Source organism: Nyctibius grandis, chromosome 18 (genome assembly GCF_013368605.1).
Source record: "Nyctibius grandis isolate bNycGra1 chromosome 18, bNycGra1.pri, whole genome shotgun sequence".
Taxonomy (NCBI): domain Eukaryota; kingdom Metazoa; phylum Chordata; class Aves; order Nyctibiiformes; family Nyctibiidae; genus Nyctibius; species Nyctibius grandis.
Window position 1 is genome coordinate 1025648 of NC_090675.1, and position 20668 is coordinate 1046315.

General features: G+C 50.0%; 1 protein-coding gene across 2 annotated transcripts in view; it reads right to left on the reverse strand.

Moving 5' to 3' along the window:
* The window catches only part of SUPT6H (SPT6 homolog, histone chaperone and transcription elongation factor), a 29660-nt gene that overhangs the window by 2073 nt on the left and 6919 nt on the right, over window positions 1–20668 (reverse strand). For both annotated transcript variants that reach the window (XM_068415569.1, XM_068415568.1), the window contains exons 5-36: window positions 19861–20056; window positions 19084–19168; window positions 18416–18689; window positions 17032–17133; window positions 16405–16521; window positions 15854–15943; window positions 15223–15365; window positions 14806–14957; window positions 14191–14289; window positions 13892–14021; window positions 13635–13785; window positions 13059–13213; window positions 12265–12460; window positions 11784–11923; window positions 11587–11704; window positions 11104–11180; window positions 10795–10930; window positions 10231–10368; window positions 9748–9915; window positions 9117–9244; window positions 7544–7751; window positions 6946–7093; window positions 6548–6690; window positions 5659–5799; window positions 4391–4586; window positions 4017–4255; window positions 3609–3722; window positions 2993–3117; window positions 2407–2519; window positions 1927–2004; window positions 1672–1838; window positions 88–275 (exon numbers count right to left, since the gene is read on the reverse strand). In XM_068415569.1, the coding sequence (XP_068271670.1) occupies window positions 88–275; window positions 1672–1838; window positions 1927–2004; window positions 2407–2519; window positions 2993–3117; window positions 3609–3722; window positions 4017–4255; window positions 4391–4586; window positions 5659–5799; window positions 6548–6690; window positions 6946–7093; window positions 7544–7751; window positions 9117–9244; window positions 9748–9915; window positions 10231–10368; window positions 10795–10930; window positions 11104–11180; window positions 11587–11704; window positions 11784–11923; window positions 12265–12460; window positions 13059–13213; window positions 13635–13785; window positions 13892–14021; window positions 14191–14289; window positions 14806–14957; window positions 15223–15365; window positions 15854–15943; window positions 16405–16521; window positions 17032–17133; window positions 18416–18689; window positions 19084–19168; window positions 19861–20056 (4655 nt within the window). The remainder of the gene's footprint in view (window positions 1–87; window positions 276–1671; window positions 1839–1926; window positions 2005–2406; window positions 2520–2992; window positions 3118–3608; window positions 3723–4016; window positions 4256–4390; window positions 4587–5658; window positions 5800–6547; window positions 6691–6945; window positions 7094–7543; window positions 7752–9116; window positions 9245–9747; window positions 9916–10230; window positions 10369–10794; window positions 10931–11103; window positions 11181–11586; window positions 11705–11783; window positions 11924–12264; window positions 12461–13058; window positions 13214–13634; window positions 13786–13891; window positions 14022–14190; window positions 14290–14805; window positions 14958–15222; window positions 15366–15853; window positions 15944–16404; window positions 16522–17031; window positions 17134–18415; window positions 18690–19083; window positions 19169–19860; window positions 20057–20668) is intronic.

Sequence of the window (20668 nt, forward strand, 5' to 3'; positions counted from 1 at the left end):
GGTAACCCCACCACGCTGGTTCCACAAAAATCCACAGAAGCAATCACGATGGGACACAGATGGATACGTGCACCCGGAGCCACTCACTTTGGCTGCTGTCTCTGCCTGGAGCTGGACGATGGCTGTGACTGTGTCTGCGACTGAGTGGACTGGGGTGTGGTGTTGGCCTGGAGCTGGTACTGGGGCGTTGTAATTGGCTGGCTGGGAGTAGTGTACGAGTAACTGGGGGTCATCAGAGGGGTGGCCACCGGTTGCTGCGCTGGAGTTGCGAAGACCTGCAGAGAGCAGAGGACAGAGAGCTCTCTGTTAGGGGACAGAGAGAAAACACTGCTACGCTGCAGGGCAGAGGTCTGGCACGCTGTGTGCTGCCCTGCTCGCCCAGGAGGCTGGTGCACGCCCTTGCTGCACTCTCCCAGCCCTGCTGGGCAAAGAGAGGTTTGCAGTGACCATTGCCCAGGGAACGGGGGGCTGCAGGGCAGAAGGAGCAACACCTGGCTGAGCACAGGACATGTGTTACCCTGAGAGCCCCCAATCGCCCACCCAACCTGGGCCAGCAGGGCCACCACAGCCTGCCTTCCTTGTTCACCCCACACAGGGTACAAGGGGGAGATGCTTCAGTCAAGCAAAGGTAACGGCCACCAGAGATGGGCACAAGAGACACTTTGGGCAAGCTAGCCGAAATGACAGCCTGCAGTGGGCATGAAGAACAGATGAATTCTTCCCCTGTGGGCTGCAGAGAAGGCGCAGCATCACCCGAGATGGCTCCCTCCCACATCCCAAGCTGGCTGGCTCACTGTTGCTTCAACAGAGTGCTTAGTCTCCTTGCCTCCCGGTGTTCCCCTCCCTTTTCCTTCAGATTGTCTTGATGATTAATACACTGGGTTATCCACAGTCCCTGCCTAGCCCCAGCTCAGCATTTACTGTGCCAAACTCCAGGAAAGCCTCCCAAGGTGGTCTAAAAGAGGATCACTCCTCCCTGCAAGCCTTGTCTTGCAGCACCTCTTCATGAGGTCTCTCTAACAGCTGGGGGTGGTTTTTGGACCCAGGCACCTCAGTCCTTCTGCAGCTGGATTTAGCCTCAGTGGCAGCTGAGGAGCTGGCAGCGCGGGCTGGGAGGAAGCAGGCACCAGCACCTGAGGAAAGGCTTCAGCATGAGCCGAAGCTGTCCGATCCCATCTCCTTCCTTGCTAAGCCCCTGAGTGTTCGGTCACACCGAGGTGTTGGCCTGCCGGTGCAGCTCGGAGATCAGCACGCTGAGCCGAAAAGCCCTGCAAACTCAGCGCATAGTTTCACAGCTAATCTCTTCCACTGGCAGCTCACATTGCCAATTCAGGGGCACAATCAGAAGGTTGTGCGCCCTCACCGCTGGATCCCGCCTCTCCACCCTGCCACATTCCTGGGGGGCCAGACCAATTTGCTACTTGCTTCAACTCTCCCCAGAGCAGGGCTGTATTATACACCTCGTTTCCTCAGACATAGGAGGCAAGAAGAAATACGGTCTAAGGATCCAGGCAGGCTCCCCTGTGCAGCACCATGGGTACACAACCAGGACTGGATGATCGCAGGCAATGAGTAACCCCTTAGGCTCCCAGTTGAGCCCCCACGAGATGGTTTCCAGCAGTGGGGAGAAGCCATGCAGCACCTCCTCTCAGAAACTTAAGTGACACCTACGTGGTACGCGCTGCCACCGTCTCCGCTGCCTCCGTAGCCGTACTGGCTGGATGCCCACTGCGCAGGGGTGGCATTTGGGTTCTGTCCCTGGCCTGTCACGGCAGCGATGGCACTGAACATCTGGGAGGTCATGTTCTGTGGCAGAGCGTTCACTGCACGGGTCAGGTCTGCAAGAAAGACCCATCATGTTAGACAAAGCGGAGCCTGGAAAAGGAACTTGCATCCTGATTCCAACGGGGAAAGGCCTGCACTGACCTGCCAGGTTAATGTTAGCTGGAGTAGCATTAATGGAGGCTGGAGTCCTGGTCCGACTGCTGCTGCTGGGTGTAATACCTGCATGAAAGATAAACCAAGAGAGAGAGATCAGTTCTCACAGAAGAGAAGCTATTGGCCTGAGCCCCAGGATTTGAAAAAAATACAGCTACTGCTTGTACTGGCAAGATGGTGTGTTACCAGAGGATGGTGCGAGCGGGACTGTGTGGTGGGGGAGGCTATGGGAGAGGAAAGGGACAAGCCCAGCCATGGCCCATGGCTGAAACAATGAACTCTCACAAGAGCTCTCAGTGAGTCCATGGAAGCCAAACACTTGAGTGTTGGTTTGAAACTTCCCACATATAGAAAATCCTAGGACACATTTCAGGGACAAAAACCATGGAACTGTCCTTTAATAACTGTCCCTATCGTGTGACACCCAGGGAACAAACAGCTGAGGCACTCAGGTTTTGGGGTGCTCACCTGGAACAGGGTCCTGATAATGATCCTTAAACCATCGGAAGAGTCCATTCACAGTAGGGAAGACCTGGCCCCGGTAGCGGAATCCTTCTGGTGTCACTGTCACATACTCTATCCTGTGAGGAGCAGTGAATGCAGGAGAGCACAAGAGATGACAGGCTGCTTCAGAGCCATACCTGCCACTGTACAGCACCCTCACACTAACAGGTCACATGGGAAAAGGCATGGCCTGCAAACTCAGGCGATGGCTGTACTGATAATGGACAGACAGACCTACCCAAGACACTTTCAAACAATTGCTCAAAAATAGCATGCCCTTCCACGCAAAAATCTGTCAGTCACTGCCTATACCCCAGTGACACCTTCTGCAAAGGGCAGTACTGCCTGTGGCAGCCAGCTGGTTAGAAACACAGGAGTCTCCTGGGTGAGATTTACTGCTAGACATGGGTCCTCTACTGTCAGGAGGCCAAACCCTGGGTAAGGGGAGGCCAGACTTACAGGGATACTGGCAGAGCTTGAAGAGAAACTGGCAGCAATAAGTTCAGGTGTGGTACTGAGTACTCAGCTGCTGGGCTTGCCTCTCACTTACCTTGGTTTGCCTCGAGGCTGATACCCCAAGAGGAATTTGCCAGGTAGATCTTTGCAGGCACTGATAAAGTAGGGAATAAATGTTGGCTTCTCCTTCTTGGTCTTTATCAGCAGCTCTTCCAGCTTCTAAATAGACAGAGAGAGAGAGGAAGATAAATGCTCAAGGAGAGCCTGCATTTTTAGCCACACACAGGGCCTACAGACATCTCCCTCCACGCTGCGGTCAGCCCTTCTCCCCCCAGCCCTGACGCCAGCGATCCAGCAAGGACCACCGGCTGCTCCGTTCCTGCGCAGGGTTTGTGCACAAACGTCACCAGGTCACACAAAGCCAATACTCTCCCTTCAGTGGTACCTGCTGGCAGGGCCACCCTCTGCTGCTCTGGCACACCACTGTAGCACCCACACTCCCACGTCCTAACTCCACTGCTCCGAGACAGAATCCCTACAGCTGGCAAGTGACTGCCAAGCCCCAAGTAACAAGAGGAAGATTAGAGAGCTCAAGTCCAGCAGCAGCTCATGCCAGACTCAAAGAGTTTAAGAACTGTCTTGAGACAAAGAACCTTATACTATGTTCCCTTATCTCCCACACAAGCTACCACAGCCTGGGACAGGCTCACCTTCTTGTCTCCGCCGTTACAGTCCTGATAGTATTTGTGATTCAACAGGTCTCTGGCAAAAGAAGCCATTGGCTGGACATAGCGAGCAACAATTTCATCCAGGTCTTCAAACTCCTTTGAACAAACACATTTAAAGAGGTATTTAGGGTGCATGATGAGGAACTCTGATTCTAGTATACAGCTCTCAGCCATACGTTCTGCACAGCAAGGCTGGATGCTTTGAGGGGAAAAAAAAAAATAAAAAGAGCTGAATATTGTCTAAGCATCTGAAGAACCGCAATGGAAGTTACTCTCCAACAGTCTGAAAGCAGCTGCAAGGATGGAAAGGCTGTGCCAACCTGTCCCTGACAATAGGTATTTCTCCTTCCCCATCAAGTCCTTCCCAGGCACGCTCTGCAGGGCTCTTACCTCTGTATTAATCCAAAGCGTGGAGCCCAGGCTGAAGGCATTCTCCTTGCCCTCTTCTCGGACATCCACGTGCTGGTAAATCCCGTCGTTCACCTTCCAGGTGACAGTCAGGTGGTTCTCCCCTTTGCTGCTTGGCCGAATAATCACATCCCCTTGGTCCATGGTCTCCATCATCTTCTCAGCTTGCTTGAAGCTAATGTTGTGGAATGATGGGTGAGCAATTACTCTCTTGATGTATGCTAGAGGACAAAGAGGAGTGTTCAGGCTTCCAAGAGGAACCGCCTTATTCCAAGCCTATGTCTAATTGTGCTTATTTCTCCTGAAGCACCCTGGGAAGACTGGCACTACGAGGGAGAGAAAAATGAGAGACTCACTCGTCCGCTGCTGCTTTCGTTTCAGATCTTCTTCCTGTTTGTGATCTGCTGCCTCAGAGTCAAAGTCGTAGTAGGTGTCTTTAGGTAGTTTCCACTCATTGTTCTTATCCATCAAGTCTGAGGTCCTGCAGGTCAGGTCTGCACTGAACTTCTCAATGTCGATCTTCATAATCCTGCAGTGAACGGTCATTCCCACCTACAGGAGAGGGGCAGGCAAAGCTCATCAGTCATGCCAGCCTCCCTGTGCTACGGAGCAATCCGTGTGGGGTCACGCTGCCCAGAAGGAGGTACAAATCATCTTACATCCTTCAGACTGATACAACCGTTAAAAGTGACCCTTCCATGCAAACCGAAAATCAACTGATCCCCAAGATGACTGGAATCAAGAGATTAAAGGAAAAAAGGGCAGTTCTCCAGCATGTCTGCTACCTGTGCCCCACACCACACTGCAGGTCTGGAGGCCAAGGACAATTCAGGTTGCTGTTTTACGTATCTTTAACAATGGGAGCAGCAAAACTGGACTTCACGATGTGCAAAAAAGCAATTAAGTCTGTTTAGAAACAGAGTGGAAGACACCCAAAAGACTGCTCTAATTAAATGGGAAACAGAAAACACCACCACAAAAACTGCAGTGTCTTAGTCCAGTTAACTGTGCTGAAGTTAACGATTCTTTAAAGAAATGCTAAGAGACCTCTGAGCTTACAGGATTATCCATCACCTGTATGGACTGTCAGGGGGACCCCAAAAGACTGCAAAGATGTTAAACCTCTGTTTTATCATGTGATAAAAGTATGTGACTCTGTTTCTTTCAGAACCCCAGCCCTGTCCTGAGCAGGACCAGTAACTCTGATGACTTCCACAAATTAATTGAGACTGAAGAAAAAGCTATGAGAGAGGGAAAGTGACCCTTGGATATCTAACAGCAGTTCCGTGAACACTTTAGAAAGCTAGAAACAAAGGGCAGTTCTGCATTAGAATGCCTGCTGGTCTCCTAAACCCAGACTTTAGCCAGACTCTAATAAATTCTGCCACAGCACAACGTGTTCACTGATTAACATGGTTCCCAACAGCTGCCAAGAGAGATTTACACCGTGGCAGAAGGACACTAACCAGAACCTGAACTGGCTGCTGATTTCAAGTCCTTAAATGAAAATAAAGTTTGAAAAGTCATTTAGGGAACAGCGTTATTAACCAAACTCTGAATCTTTGGTATTGGCTCCACGCTCTTCCAGCTCTTATAGATATGTGAAAATCCACTGCGTTCATACCTTCACCCTTTCTTCTGGCCGCTTGACCACCTTATCACTAAGAAATTTTGTTGGGATGAAGCCAGCGACGCCATTATCCAGACGTGTCTTCACTCCAATGGCCTGACCTGGGCAGGAACCGCTGTCAAAGTGGTTCCAAACCTTGAGTAAGGCAAAAGGAAAAGTCATTCAGCACGGAAACAAAATATCCCCGGCACCTCACGCTCAAAACAAGTCTAAAAGCTGTGTCAGCAAACCAGTGCAGCCAGCAGAGACATGTGGAAGGGCAAGAGACAGAGGACTTCAGTGAATGTGACCCTGCAATGCTCAGCTCATGGGGCTTTGCAACCAGGAAGGTCAGAACATTTTTAGACCCTGAACACAAGCCTGCAGCTAGGGCTGATTTCTAACAAATGCTATAGGGTTTTAAAGTCACAGATTACTGAGGCTGGAATTCAGCAGCGTTTAGAACAGACCTAAAGTACAGCTGCATTAAGCAGCAGGGAGTCCAGATAAGTTCTTAAAATTGAGAAGGTGGCAGAACAACCTTCTGTTCTCAGTGTCACAGGCAGTTTCTTTGCTTAAAACACAATCCTAGATCACAAACAAGCCTGCTTTATGTATTTGCAAAGAACTGGTCAGCTTAGCCCCAGGTCCATTTCACTCCTACCCAGTTCACTAAAATCCATAACGTAGGCATGAAGGACCTGTCAAATCTATACTGAAGCAATCAGTCAAAAGCAGAACAGATTATATTTGCAGCCAAAGGCCACACTAAGGTTGGGATCCTGGGCAATGCAGGCACAATCCTGGCTCTGATACCTTGTCCCCCAAGAACCCTGCAGAATGCTCAAGCCTGCCGATAGCAGACTCCTGACAAAGGCAGGCCTGTTAGGAGAAGCAGCCCCACCTCGCTGAGCTCTGGGAAGTTATCCTGCTGACAGAAAGGACACTGCCAAAGGCCAGTTTCGTCATTCCGTATTGCCTGGTCGTAGCTTTCTCCTTGTGGCCGCCTGTGGGCTATCCCAGTCACGCTGCAGATGATCATTTTACCTGTGGTGTGATGGGAGAGGAGAAGGAAAGAATGAAAAACTGAAAGCCAACTGCAGGGCTGGGCAGTTCCCTTGATCTAAGGTAGCTGTGCGTGAAGGTGTTAGGAGACTACCCAGGTACTTGAAAAGCTGCTCCACACACATGCAACCATAGCACCGTCCCAACATCACCCTCACCAAAATCCCTCTGCCCCATCTTGACACATCCTAAGTCAGCTTAGGATGACAGAAAGCAGGTATGTAAACAGGGATGTACCTATATAAAATGTCTCTGGAGTTTCTTTGGTCAGCATATTGAAGACCTCTTCTGTGTTTGGAGAACGGTACGGGGTTCTCAGGTCCTTGTACCTGCAGCTTAGTTCAGCTCGAATGTCATATAAAGTGATATGCTTGTCACCGTAGCCCTGTGTGGTATTCAAAGGTTATAAAGCTATGAGCAGCACGAAGGAGGTGAACAGGGAATCCAGTCTAAGTTATGAGAACTCGAGGAACTTATCAAACAGCAAATTTAAAAGCGAGGAATGCACAGGGTACCATCAAACTGTGGAGCTCAGTCACAGGACGCAGAGGAGGTCAAAAGTACCAATACGGTGAGAAAAAAGTTAGATCAGCTCAGGGAGGACAGCTTAAACGGTCCAATTACTGACTCCCGCCTCCTCCCCCCCTCTGCCCCAAGTGTACTTTCTGTAAGCATTTACTACAGGCCCTTGTCAGACACTGACTACTCATCATGGTTGTTTATACATTTTACAATGGCAACAGCTAAATGTTCAGCTCCCAAAAAGGAGAAGGGTCACCGGTTATAAACCACAAGAATCTGTGTTTCCTATAAAACACAGGAGCCCCCAGCACACCTGTCTTTCCAGTTCCTCAGCAAAGGCATCGAGATCCAGGTCTTTCAGACGCTCGGGGTTTTCCAAGATCTCCTCTAGAGCTCCTGCGGGATTAGCATCCTCTGCCGACTCGTCGTATTCTAAGGCATCCACTGCCATTTTTCTTGCCCATTCATAGGTTTCAGGATGCACCCTAGACCCATCCAGGACTTCGATGTAGGAATCAGTACTGAAATAAAAGGAAAGAAACATTCAGATAAGGACTCTGCAGGGTTCCACAGTCACTCCTTCAGCTCAACAATCAATCACGCTGTTGAGCACCACTACTGGCCGTGTGGCTGCTTTGCCACTGCTGCCCTCAGTGGAACAAACTACTCTAAAAGGGACACAATGAATTCTTCATTGCCAGATCAACAGGAGCCAAGGCAAGACATGACAATTCCAGTCTGCAGCTCCTGCATGGCAAAGATAGAGCCAGGCATTTTGGATGCTATCTAGATTTGAGCACTCTGCATGCTCTAACTGCTCTGTGAGCACGCAGCTCTTTGCTGTCTCTCTCACACAAACTAAGCGTTGCCAACTGGCAGTGCAGCCATCTGCAGCCACCTGTTTGGAGGAACCTACACTTTGCCCCCTGCGTGTCTGGGATTCGTATCCTGCAAGAATCAGGCACCCAGCGGGGTCAGATCACTCAGCGTAAGGACTCAGCCAGGTGTCCTTTCTCAGACTGCTTTTCAAAGGCAAGAAGGATGCTGTACCAGCCCTCGAGACAGCACATTTCCAGCGAGTGACCCCAGCTGACTGCTTTGCACAGAAGAGATTTAGAAACTAGGTTACCACTGTCCTCCAAACACCCATCTCTTGTTTAGTTACCAGGAACCTAATGCTCTACAAACTTCACAGAATCACAGACTCAATCAGGTTGGAAGAGCCCTCTGGGATCATCGAGTCCAACCATTGCCCTGACACCACCATGGCAACTAGACCAGGGCACTAAGTGCCATGTCCAGGCTTTTCTTAAACACCTCCAGAGATGGTGACTCCACCACCTCCCTGGGCAGCCCCTTCCAATGGCTAATGACCCTTGCTGAGAAGAAATGCTTCCTGATGTCCAACCTGAACCTCCCCTGGTGATGCCTGAGGCTACATCCTCTTCCAGTGTTCCTCCTCCTCTTCCCAGTATTCCTACATTTAAGAGGAAGCTAAATTGCTGAGTTATGCCTCAACTTCAGAAAAATAAAATACTGATGGCAGAACTAGGCAGAAATCCAGCAAAAGTGCACACGGGTTACTGATGGACACGCATGACAACTATGTTAAGGAACAACTGTTTTTAGTTTAGTTCCTCTTGACCACAAAGGGTCTTTCAAACCACAGCAAGCTACATAATTAATGTTCTGCAGCTCACATTGCTGTGCGAGTTTAGCTGCCCTTAAGAATCAGATTAATAACCAGCAATACCTGAACTTGGCCAGAAATCAGACAGGCCACACAAACTCCTGGGAACACGGGCTCCACGGGACAAGATTGCTTCAGCCTGTTGCTCATGCTAATTCCATACCCCGTACGACATCGAGCGCAGCCCAATACTCACCTATCGCCCAGCGATGCTGTGTCGATTTTGATGAAGCCGGCGCAGTTGATAAACACCTTGGGTCCCATGTGACACATCGTAACCAGCTGGGTCCTGTTCTCCAGACGCGTGTTGTTTTGTTTTAAGATCTGGAGAAAGACGTAACAGTATAAACCCTGCTATTCAGACACAAGGGTGCTCCATAGGACTCACACCACACACTGCAGTGTTCAAAGCATCTGACATAACCAATCACACCTCAGACTTGCCCCCTGCCTGTATCTCAACATTGTATGAAAAGAGATGACTCCTCGTGGAACAGCTCCAACACTCAGGAAAAGCGCTGGCTTTTTGCCTTGTGTTTTCTACAGCACGGAGGCGTCTTGATACTGCAATAGTGCATCTGTTCCTGTGTGGTCGGGAGCCAGCTGGGATTGACAGAGCTGCTGAGTTGCTTGGGTCTATCAAGGACCTAAGTCCATGCACAGCTTCGGGGTCAGGCGCAGTGAGATAACAGACTAAAACACACATCAACGGAGCTGTCAGCTACCTCTGGCACACGGGACCCTGGCTCAGCTCATACCAACACAGGCCAGCTCGCACAGGACTGGTGATGCACTGTTTTTGTAGGCAGGCACAGAAGCCTCCTTACCTTTAGCAGATGAGTGCCTTTGCGTGGTCCCAGGCCACAGACATACTGCAGCAAAGCCTGGCTGTGAGGGTGAGCAATCGCCCGATTGACATCCACTCCCACCTCGTTCACGCGGTTTATGAATTCGCAGTAGAGGGCATTCAGCAGCTCCTCCTTCACCACATGTTCCTGACAGGAAGGAGAGGCGTTAGCCTCGCAAGGAGATGCATGCAACACTTCGCCGTAAGCAAGCTGAGCCAAACACAACAGACTGGCTCTCAGGAGCTGTACTGCACCTCAGAGTTACCCCTGAGAACACCCCTAAAAGCAGGAGGCAGATGAGCTGAAGGAGGCAGAAAAAAGGTGCTGTGTAGCCTGAATATGGCATAGAACAGGCAGAACTTGCACCAGTTCAACCTGGAATACTTTTCTTTGGCAGCAAACTGTCCCAGGCCTCCCAGGCCACTTTCTCTTGCAGAGAAGGATCCCACAAGGCAAAGTTACCTGCAGAGGGTGGAGTTTTAGGCAGAGAATATCCTCATCGGAGCTGCAGACCTGGGCAAACTCTATGAGGGGGTCCTGAATGCGGCGAGCGAGGGAGACGGCTTGACGCAGCAGAGGTGGGTAATCCCGGAACTCATTCTGCAAGAGGCCAGAGAATCAGGGAAAATCCTGGCGGCGTTTTCACAATTTGTAGCACAAGTAGCAAAGACACATCAGACAAAGACTGGAATAAGAGAAGCATTTGGTGCTCAGGACAAAGAGAGCTGAGGTCAAAGGCCCCAAGGAACTCTGCTGCAACTAGGAATGAAACAACCCCGTCCACTCAGCTGAGCAAGATTCATTTCAGACTGTATCAATATCTACTTTGTCCATCTGCTGGTGCTGATCTCCTCAGGGAAGCCTAAATAAGACGTTTTGCCTTGACCCAAAGATCAGTGCACCACTAGGTAGATGGATTACTTGAGGCAGCGGATGACAGAAGGCAGGGCCAGGGCAACAAATGGAGGATGAGACAGCACAAATGAGTGACAGACTAAGGGACAGCTGGAATAACAGAAGGTTCACCTCAGACTTCTTGCTGTTCATGTAGAGGATGGCCAGTTCATTATCCACCAGCTCCACTCCGATAGAGGACAGCTGCTGCCCTTGATCCAGCTCATGAACAATTCTCTTTACATCCTCCATCAGCATCTGAGCATCCCTAGGGAGAGACAGCCAAGGGGATTGAGGGGAGAGTGCAAAGGTGGCTGCTGGAACCACTTAGGGAGATAACCCCAGTGGGTACCACACCACGGGCAGAAACGGTGCAACATGGACAGGCACGAGGAGAGGACTGCAAAGAGACTGGGATGTGGAAGGAACACAAAGACTGACCTGTTCTCGCCTGCAATTGTCACCACGTGAGGCTTCTTGTTCAGGAGGAATTTTTTCAAGGTTTCAATATCCTGGGCCTGGAAAGAAAAGTGAGGCAGGTCAGAGTAGAAAAGCTAGAGGGTTTCTGTACTGAGCTAGCTACCAGTCCTGGGTTCCTATTTCCAAGGGCAAATCCTCCTCCTCTGCCACCCTGATCTGTCACCATGACATGACCATGGCTAAATGCCTTCTCCACAGGCCTTGCACCTGAGCTGTCTTCAGACTGACTGTTCTTAGAATCACAGAATGGTTTGGGTTGGAAGGGACCTTAAAGATCATCTAGTTCCAACCCCCCTGCCACAGGCAGGGACACCTTTCCACTAGACCAGGTTGCTCAAAGCCTCATCCACTCTGGCCTTAAACACTGCCAACCCACAGGGGATCGCATGGTACCAAAAGCAACGTGCAGACGTTCATCTCGACAATAGCTGCACCGAGGCTCACCTTCTTTTCCCTCTCTTCCTCACGCCAGGCGTTCCTTCTCTTTGTGAAATGTGGCAATCGGAGGAAGTCTGTAACCTCACCCTCTCCATTAACGAGGGCGCAAAACACGGGGTGGTCCCTGTGAAACAGAGATCACTCAAGACACGGAGGACTGCTAAAGCTGAGCGTGGATCCAGAGGCAATTCCTTCCCTCCTACCTGGCTGAGGAAAATGCAATGCCCAGCACCCGAATCCCCTTCCCTTGGTTTTCATCCATGAAATCATCATCTTCCTCCGCTTGCTGATCGTGACGGTATGAAGCTACTTTCAGCCAGTTGTACAGCTTCCGGCTGCAAGCCTGGTAGAACACAGGAGAGAGGAGTGAGAAAATCCACTGCAGGTGCTTTGGCATCGCCCTTCTCCAGAGCGAAGGTCATGGACTGTCCAAGGCAGCAAGACAGCATATTCTGCCAGGACGGGGAACAGCTCTCCAGAACCACAGAGCCCATCTTCCCTCCCACTGAGGCATCTGCTCTTCATTCCATCCTTGTCAAAGGACCAGATTCAGACCCCTGCCTGCCTCCTCCTCCTTCCCAAATGCCTGTGTATGGCCTGTCAGTAGCTCTCCGCAGCACGCCGCAGGACTGTTAGCATTTGTAACCCTAGCTCTGACTCAAACCCACCTGTCCCCCATCTCACCTTGAGGACATACTCCTTGGCCTCCACCAGCAGCTTGTTCTTCAACTCTTTAGCCATCTGCACGTAGAGAAACTGGTTGAGGGACCGCTCAATGGCCATCGTACGCTGCCGATTCCACTCTTGCACCTGGTGGCTGAACTCATCCCGGTAATAGAACTGTTTGATTTCCTCAAAGTACGTCTGGTCACTGCCATAACTGCAAGAAATGAGAGGAGGAGATACAGAAGGGCTACAGACACCTGCACCGACACCACCACTGGCAGATTCCTGCACAGGGATGGGACAGTGGCACCTCAGATTTCGTGAGCTACCTAGAAAATTTAGAGAAGAGCCAATCCTCCCAATCAAACACTCCTTTAGCCGCAAAAGCTATGCAGCTAGACAGCCTGCAGCTGAACGTCACGCTGGCTGCACAGAGAGCCCTGATCAGTGCAACACGGGGCACCCACAGCCATTCCAGCACACCCATATTGCACAGTGTGGCTGCTCAGATGTGCAGGGAACGAACCAAGGAGCCACACAGTGAGGGTGGTTGGGAGACAAGCATCTTTCACAAAAATCCTAAAGGCTTCAGAGTTTGCCTTCAAACGAATAAGCCACACGTCTTCTAAAGTTTTCATTAAGATGAAGAAAAAATCAAGACCCTGAGAGGCTGCTTGGCTTTAAGGTGCAGGAAACCACCAGGCCATGACTTCCAGGAGCAGTGTGGGTTACAAGAGGAGCTCTAACAGCACAGCAGCACTGGACAAACAAGCTCTGCCAAGGCACGGATGGCACAGCCAGTGAGGACTCACCCCTCCACTCCTTTCATGTCAATGCTGATGTCTATAGTGAGCAGTGCCTCCTCCTCTGCCAGGCTCATTTTCAGGAACTGGTCATCTCGCAGCTCCTTCACAGGCTTGTTCTTCAAGTATTTAAAGGAATAGGCATAGTGGGCTTCATCAATATCCTGGGAGAGAGGAGAGACAGTCAGCATGCATGCAGGGCACTCATGACGACAGACCCTTCTGTACACTGTAGCAGACAATGGTTTGTATTCAATACCCCCTCACCCCTACGCCTGCCAGTCTGCATTTCCTTCCCCAGCAGGACACGGTGGAATTCATTCCCAGTCCCAGAGAAACACAGACTGTTCCAATAACTGAAGGCAACATCTCAACAGCAAGAATCGGGTCTGATTAAACGCTGAGACTAAAAATGCAGCACACTGCTGAGCTGGCCTCTGCAACAGCCCAGCTCACAGGCTGCTCTAAGATTTATTCAGAGTTGCCACTGACATGGGAGAAGTTTTCACATGCAAAAATGAGCATTTGTGTGTTATTTAGATCCTTCCCTGAATCCACCCACAGAGTCAGAGCTCCCTTCCTTACCTTCTTCCCCTTTTTGGTTGGTGAAATGTTGATTTTAGCTCTTTCTTGGAAAGTTTGTCTCAGGACCTGCCTGACCAAAGGCTCCCTGGCTATCTGCAAAGCCACCATGTACCGGGCTCCTTCCAGCACAGCTTCAGGGCTTGGGAATTGACTAAAAGCAAAAAGGCAACAGGAACGCTTAGGACTTGAGAATGCTCCTGGATCCCCTCCCCTGAGTCACATCTGCAGGACCTGCACCAGGATCCCCACGCACTGACCTACACACATAATCCTTGGCCAGCTCCAGGGGCTCTGCAGGGAACTGCTCTGTCTCGTGACGCTGGTAACTGTCTCGGAGATTCTCTCCAAACTGCTCAGGTGTCAGACCAAACTTCTTAGCCAGGCCATCTGGTTAGAAAAAAACCCAACCACAAAAATAATGAGGAGAACGGTATTGGAGCTTAGTCTGAGCAAAACTACCAGCCCTCCTTCTACAGGTAAGCCACACCATCCAGAAGAGCGTGTGGGTTAGGGCACAACACATGGCAAGCTCAGCGTGATGAAGCGCAGCCCTTACCCAGCCCAGCTGTTTGACAGATGGTGTACATATCCCGACGGGACGCCTGCTTCAGCTCGGGCCCTTTCTGCTCATCATCTTCGGCATCCTCCCCGTCACCTACGGGAAGGATATGTTTAGTGAGGCCTCTTTACAGAGGCACCCAGACAGCTGCAGCGTGTCAGAAGCACAGCGAAGGGATCAAACACAACCTATCCTGTGCAACAGTCCCTAAATTCCACAAGCACATCTCAAAGGTCACAGTAGCCTTAAAATTATTCAGGGTTAGAAAAACACCCTGAAAATGTTATCTTCTCTTCAGTCTCACTCTTTTGCAGGTTTAATAGCAGTATCTCTGGGTTGCACGTTAAAACACACATCAAGGTGGCTGATCCTTGCTTTGGCCCCTGACGTGAGGGGTGGTATTTAGTCCACCAGAAAAGCAGCCCCTTGTGTGGCACACTTTAAGAATGTTTAGAGATGCCTGGAAGACCTGGGCCTAACTTCAGATAGACGTGAACAGCCGAGATGCTCTGTGCAAACACACGGGCTTTTCAACAAACTTTCTTACTGTTCTCTTGAACTAGGACTTTCAACCAGCGCACAATTAGGAGACTATCAAATCCGGGGACAAACCTTCCTCCTCTTCACCATCCTCTCGGATACGCTTTTGCTTCTTTCGAGCAGCTTTGGCAGCGTTCTGCATCTTGGGAATGTCTCGCCCATAGTACAGCAGGAAGTGATTATACACGTCCTTCAGCTCGTCCATGGACTGCACGTCCTTCAGCCTGCGGCATGCAAAGCCAGCACGTTACACCCTGCTTGCAGCTGAGCCGTGGTCAGAGCGCTCAAGGAACCTGCTCTGGGGCAGGGCAGGCAGAGGGAGCGCTTGGGCTCATCTTCCAAAAGAGTTATAAATATTTCTCATTACTGGCTTTGTGGGGAGGCTAAAGTCAATGCACTGCAGTGGCCAGAGAGCCTGTGCTGTCTGGGCAAGTTAATGCACATTTTAAGTCGCTTTGGAATGAATATTAGAAAGTCATGGCACCATACCTCTCCATGTCAGTAGTATCCAGGGCCCTTATTCCATCCGCCAGTGGCTTGTCTGGGTCAGCAGAGATTTGTTCATACTGATAGGCCTGCATCTTCTCAAACAGACGTGTCAGGTTCTGCTTGCGGATCTTCAGCTGGGTCCACTAATATGAGAACAAAGATCTCCAGTGAAATGCACCGTAGCTGTGTGTCACATCTGACTTCTCCCTTCCCAAACAGGGGCTCCCAGGATCTTGGGATATTTGTCATATAAAAATAACTGTCAAAATCTTCATCCACAGCCAAGCTCAGATGCGACACATGTGGCACGTCTCATTTCAGAAATGGATTGTATTAACAGAAAAAAATAAATCAAGGTTTGGATCTACCTCATAGTAGAGAAGGAACCTGCACTCCTTGCAGGAAATGTCACTACACAAAAGAAACTTGGTCAAGAGGAAGGACTGTTCTGAACCCTCTTTTGTCAGATAACCCTTTACCACCACACGAAAGCAAACATGCAAAAAACCCCATGGGTAAAAAAAGCACACAAGGTCTTCACAGCCAAAACAAAACCTGCTGCAAGTATCAGGCTAGGTGGGAAGACATGTTAAATGTTGGTGGGGTAACAAGCAATGAAAACGCTCCTCACCTTCTCATCCCACTGCCAGACCCTCCACAGGTCATTGACGTGCAGCTCTGGCTCCACATACTCCTTTCTGTAGAAGGCGATGAATGGGACCTGGGTCAGAAATAAGACTCAGCATCACCGAGCAGGAGACTGGGCTGCTCCTGGCAGCCAGGAGTCCAGAGAGTGCTTCTGCTCCATGTGGGAGAACAAGCTAACAGGGCAGCAGTGTGGGACATGTACCAAGCCATGCCCAGCTCTTGAGACTGTTCCACCAAAGAATACATTACATAGACCAAAGAGCTTCTGCAACATCAGGCAACACCTCAGAGAACAGGTTGAACGGACTAAGCAGGCTCAGGATACTCTGAAATTCCTCTATCTCATTTAGCATCAGTTTTTCCAGGATCAGGGAAATACGATGACAGCAGCCCCATCAAACAGGCCTTAAAAACCCATGTGGCCACAACCCACATAAGATGAGCTGCACATTCCGATGAAGCTGCATTTTGCTACCTGGTTGCCTCTCCTGTGGCAAAACGAATTCTTGGCAACGAAGCTGAGATGTGAATTACCTCAAAATGTTGATTTCTCATGAAATTCAGGGCTTCTTTAATCTTCTGGATGGTGCTGGGCCCCTTGCGGCTGAAGCTGCTGCTGGCTTGTCCACGGTCGAGGTAGTCAGAACTTTCCTAAAAGGAGAAACACATTGTGTTGATCGTATTCCTGAGCTGACCCCAAAAAGACCAGCCCAGGCGAAGGCTGGAAAATGGTGGTCCTTTTGTTAGCTGGGAGTGCCGGCTTAGCTACATGGTCTAATTTTAGACCACAGAAAAGCATCTTAGCCCTGACTGGCTTAAAGGGAACTGATGGTTAAAGCAGCATCTGCTCAAGATAATCAACAGTTAAAAGCAGAACATGGCTAATACTAGTTTAGCCCGAAGTGCACAGTGGCTCAGAGATCTTTCAATCATTCTTGACAATTATTCTTGCAACTTCTCTGTGTTCCTTTTTGTCCCGTTTTATGGATGCAAAAATGAAGACGTGTGCGTGCTAAATGACCCGCCCCAAACCAGAAAATCAGGAAGGTATATTGGGCACCACATTCCTCTGAGCAGACTCCTGGAACAATGTCTCCAGGCTGGAAATCTGCAGCACCTTCAAGTCCTCTTAGGACAGAAGTCCCAGGCATAGTCTTTTACCTGCAAGGAGATGGTGGGTGTCGCAAATGCGTTCCTGTAAATCCACTCAGCTTCCTCCTCCAGCTCATCATCTTCAGCACTCTTCACCGGGATGGATCGCAACTGTGAAAAGACAACAGGATGAGCAGAGGCATGTGCAACACCAGGGCTTGCGCTGCCATGTCTTCAAGAAGCCTGGAAATTATTGTTTTGAGCTGCAGTTGCTTAAGGGGTCTCGGTACCTCTCCCACCCACAGAGCTTTGTTGAGGGTAGCACTTCAATGTCTGCATCTACTGAGCACACAAGAAACCTGCATCAGCTTTATACTAGGTAAAGGCAGCCAACAATTCTGTCAGAGGGTGTGGAAAGGCCTGCAATGGTGCAAAAAGTTCCCTGATGGTCAAGCCAGCGTACCCTCACTTCCTCCCAGACTCCCAAACCCTCTGCAGCTACATCCTCTCTTCCAATCTCTCTGTGCCTGATCTAGCCTTGTTATCACTTTACTTGCTGCAGCCATAGAATAACAGAACATAAAGCAGCTCCACACCCTCTCTGGACATTTGGTCCCAGCCAATTCTCTTTCAGAAGGCCTGCTCTAACCATCACTGACATCCGTGAAGACGACAAAATGTCTGAACAGGCCACACATGGCCAGAAGACATTACACACAGCGTTCCCTTGTGCTGTGCACACTGGCATGGGAAAAAAGGTCCCTCTGAAAAGCTGGCAGCTTCAGACGGCCCAAAGGAGGGTAACAAACCTCTGCACAGAATTACGTTAACAGACACTTATGGGAGATGGAAGAACACGGACTGTTCAGGGAAAATCTGATTACAGGGTAAAACTAAGACAAAAATGCGAGACACCAGAAAGATTCCTAGCAGCACAAACTGGACTCCACACCGAGAGCAGTGTAAGTCCCAATTGCTTGGATTAAAGTGTGTTACAGAAACACCTTGTATGGAACAGTTACGTGTTGGCTGGCATACGGACAGGCTAGAAAACCCCAGCAAACCTTCTCCGGCACTGCAGCTTCACCCTTGCTATCCAGAGATACAACTCACGGGATTATTAACAGCATCCAGCATAAAGGACATCTCAGCAGAGCACAAGCCCTGCAGCACTCCCAGGAGTGCGACACTGGCACCCAGTGGCCAAAGAGAAACTATGACCAGTGCTAAAAACGGGCTTGCACAGCTAGAAGAGTTCACAGTGTCACTGATATGTTTGAATGCAGAGTTTTAGCCTACACATTTGACAGGTGGGATCTTCAAAGAGGGAAAAAGAGATGCCAAAGTCTGGCCAGCAGCCAGGTGAGAAAGCTGTCCTGCAGGTCCCAGGCCTGCTGTACTCGGTGGAAGCTGAAATGCTTTCTGCCTGCACACCGGCACCCTCCTCCCTCACCTGGAACCTCTCAGGCATGTCTGTAATGCGGATCTCGTTGTCCTGGTCCGTTAGGTGACTGCTCTCCAGCTCACTCGGCTCGTACATCTCAAAGATGCTACGCCGACTGACACGCTTCTTGGCAGTCTTTTTGGGCCGGACACGGGTCTCCCCTTCGGTTTCTTCATCCTCATACTCATATTCCTCTTCCATCTCCTCATCGTACTCGTTGTACTTCTCAAACTCATCATAGTCAAAGTCCACACCAAAGATTTCCTGGGCTTCCTGCAAAGCACTGGAAGGTAAAAAAACTATCGTTCAGCCCCATGGTGCAGTTCACAGAACATCTTTCTATCCACACAGAGGAGGCCAGAGCACCTAAGTCTAAGCTTTAGTTTTGCACCTAGGCTAAAAACTCATGGATAGGTACACAGCTCTGAGCTTTACATGCAAATACTTCTCTTAAGGGACTGTTTTTGGTATTCCTGTAAAAAATCCAGGGGAGAAAGGAAGGAGTCAGACATTTAAGAAATCACAGACTAAAAGCTCCATGTTTAAATTCACCAGGTTCCTTTGGGGAGAGAGACCAGCGGTATCCAGCCACAAGCTGAATCACTCTGCAGTTGCAAGACCCAAGTAAGCTGAGCACTGTTTTCGAGGCTCCAGGCCAATTTCCAATCGATACTTACGCATCTGTGTAGCCAGGGAGCTTCTTTCGCCATTTTGGCTTCTTCAGAGGTTGTCCATCATCATCCACAATGAAGTCATCGATGTCTGGACATTGAGAAACAATTTAGTGGTCAGGACACTCGCATATTCAACTGGTACCTCTGATAAAGCCCAGCTCAGCCAGTGCAACTATGAGCCTCTACCAAGACTTAGGCTGCCGATGGCTGTCAGTCTGCCCAGATACCCACAGCATCTGCTACACCAGCCTCAGACATTCCAGGAGCCTGAACCACAATAACAAGCTAGAGCAAACTTCCAGACACAGGCAAAGCCATCTGGCAACTATCTGCAGCTCAGGGCACTGAAAATGCAGTCAGAAAAGGCCTTGCTGCTTTGGAGAGCAGACAGAAAGAATTCTTGAAACTCTTTCAGTATGGTACTAGCAGTGGTGATGGGCTGATGCTGAAGAGAAGTAGGGCAGGCACGTGCTGTGCTACTAGGTACTAAACAGCGCCTTGACTTCTTTTCTTTGAAGCATTTCCATTTTAGACACAGCTTAGAGGAGACATTCAACACCTCAGCACACGTAATGTGCTTCTGGGCAAAGCGGTTTAGACAAACTAAACCCACCACCCAGAAACATTTAATTCTGAAGATTGTACCAATCAGACCAGCAAGAGCTCGACCACAACAGGGCTACAGCCTTTGGTTACTTATAGCTCAGAGAAAGTCTTAACTTGGTTCCTGTGCTTTAACCCTAGGACAAACTTTGGATGTAATTGACCGTCCATACTCACCAGATTCATCTTCCTCCTCCTCCTCTTCCTCTTCTGGTGGAGCAACAGGAGCTTCAACAGCTTCCCCTCCCTCCTCACCCTCACCATCCTGGAAGATTTCTTCAGCAATGGCTTCCTTCTCATGTTCTTCTTTTCCATAGTCTTCCTCTTCGTCATCCTCGTCATCGGACATTTTTCGCACACGCCTGAATTTTTGCTGCAAGCAAACAGGCCTGTCAGTGCACATCAGGCACATCATTCCTGGCACAGGCACTCAAGCTCAGGGTGGTCTCTGCCAGGCCACAACTGCACAGAGGGAGCAGGATGGAGCCCAGCACAGCGCAGGCACACAGGGGAGAGGAGCCGCCCCCTCGGGAGCTGTGCTGTGGGTGCTCATTGGGCACAGTGTGTACACAAAGGAACTGCCTGCTGAGGCCTGTGTCACTTGCAGGTTGTCACCACCAGTGTCAGCCTGGCTTGATGTGCCTCTAGCGAGTGCTACGGAAGGAGCTTTAGAACCCAGAATAGCTTGCACTAACTTTGAGGTTAGCACCATGCAGCAGACAGTTACTGGAAGATGGGCTCTTCTGAGATGGTCTTGCAGAGGTGGGAAGGGAGGAGTACAGCAGACTTTAGGAACCAGAAGAAAGCGTTTTGCAAATTCTAGGAAGCCAGTTCCCATTTGCCTGGGCAGGGAGAGATCCTGCTTCCTTCAAGCGCTCATCTCTCCCTTTCCAGGAGGGCAGGAGCAGACAGAAGGCACCACTCGCTCACCCCAGGCAGGAGCCCAGCCGCACCACACCATTAACAGCAGCACGGGAGCACAACT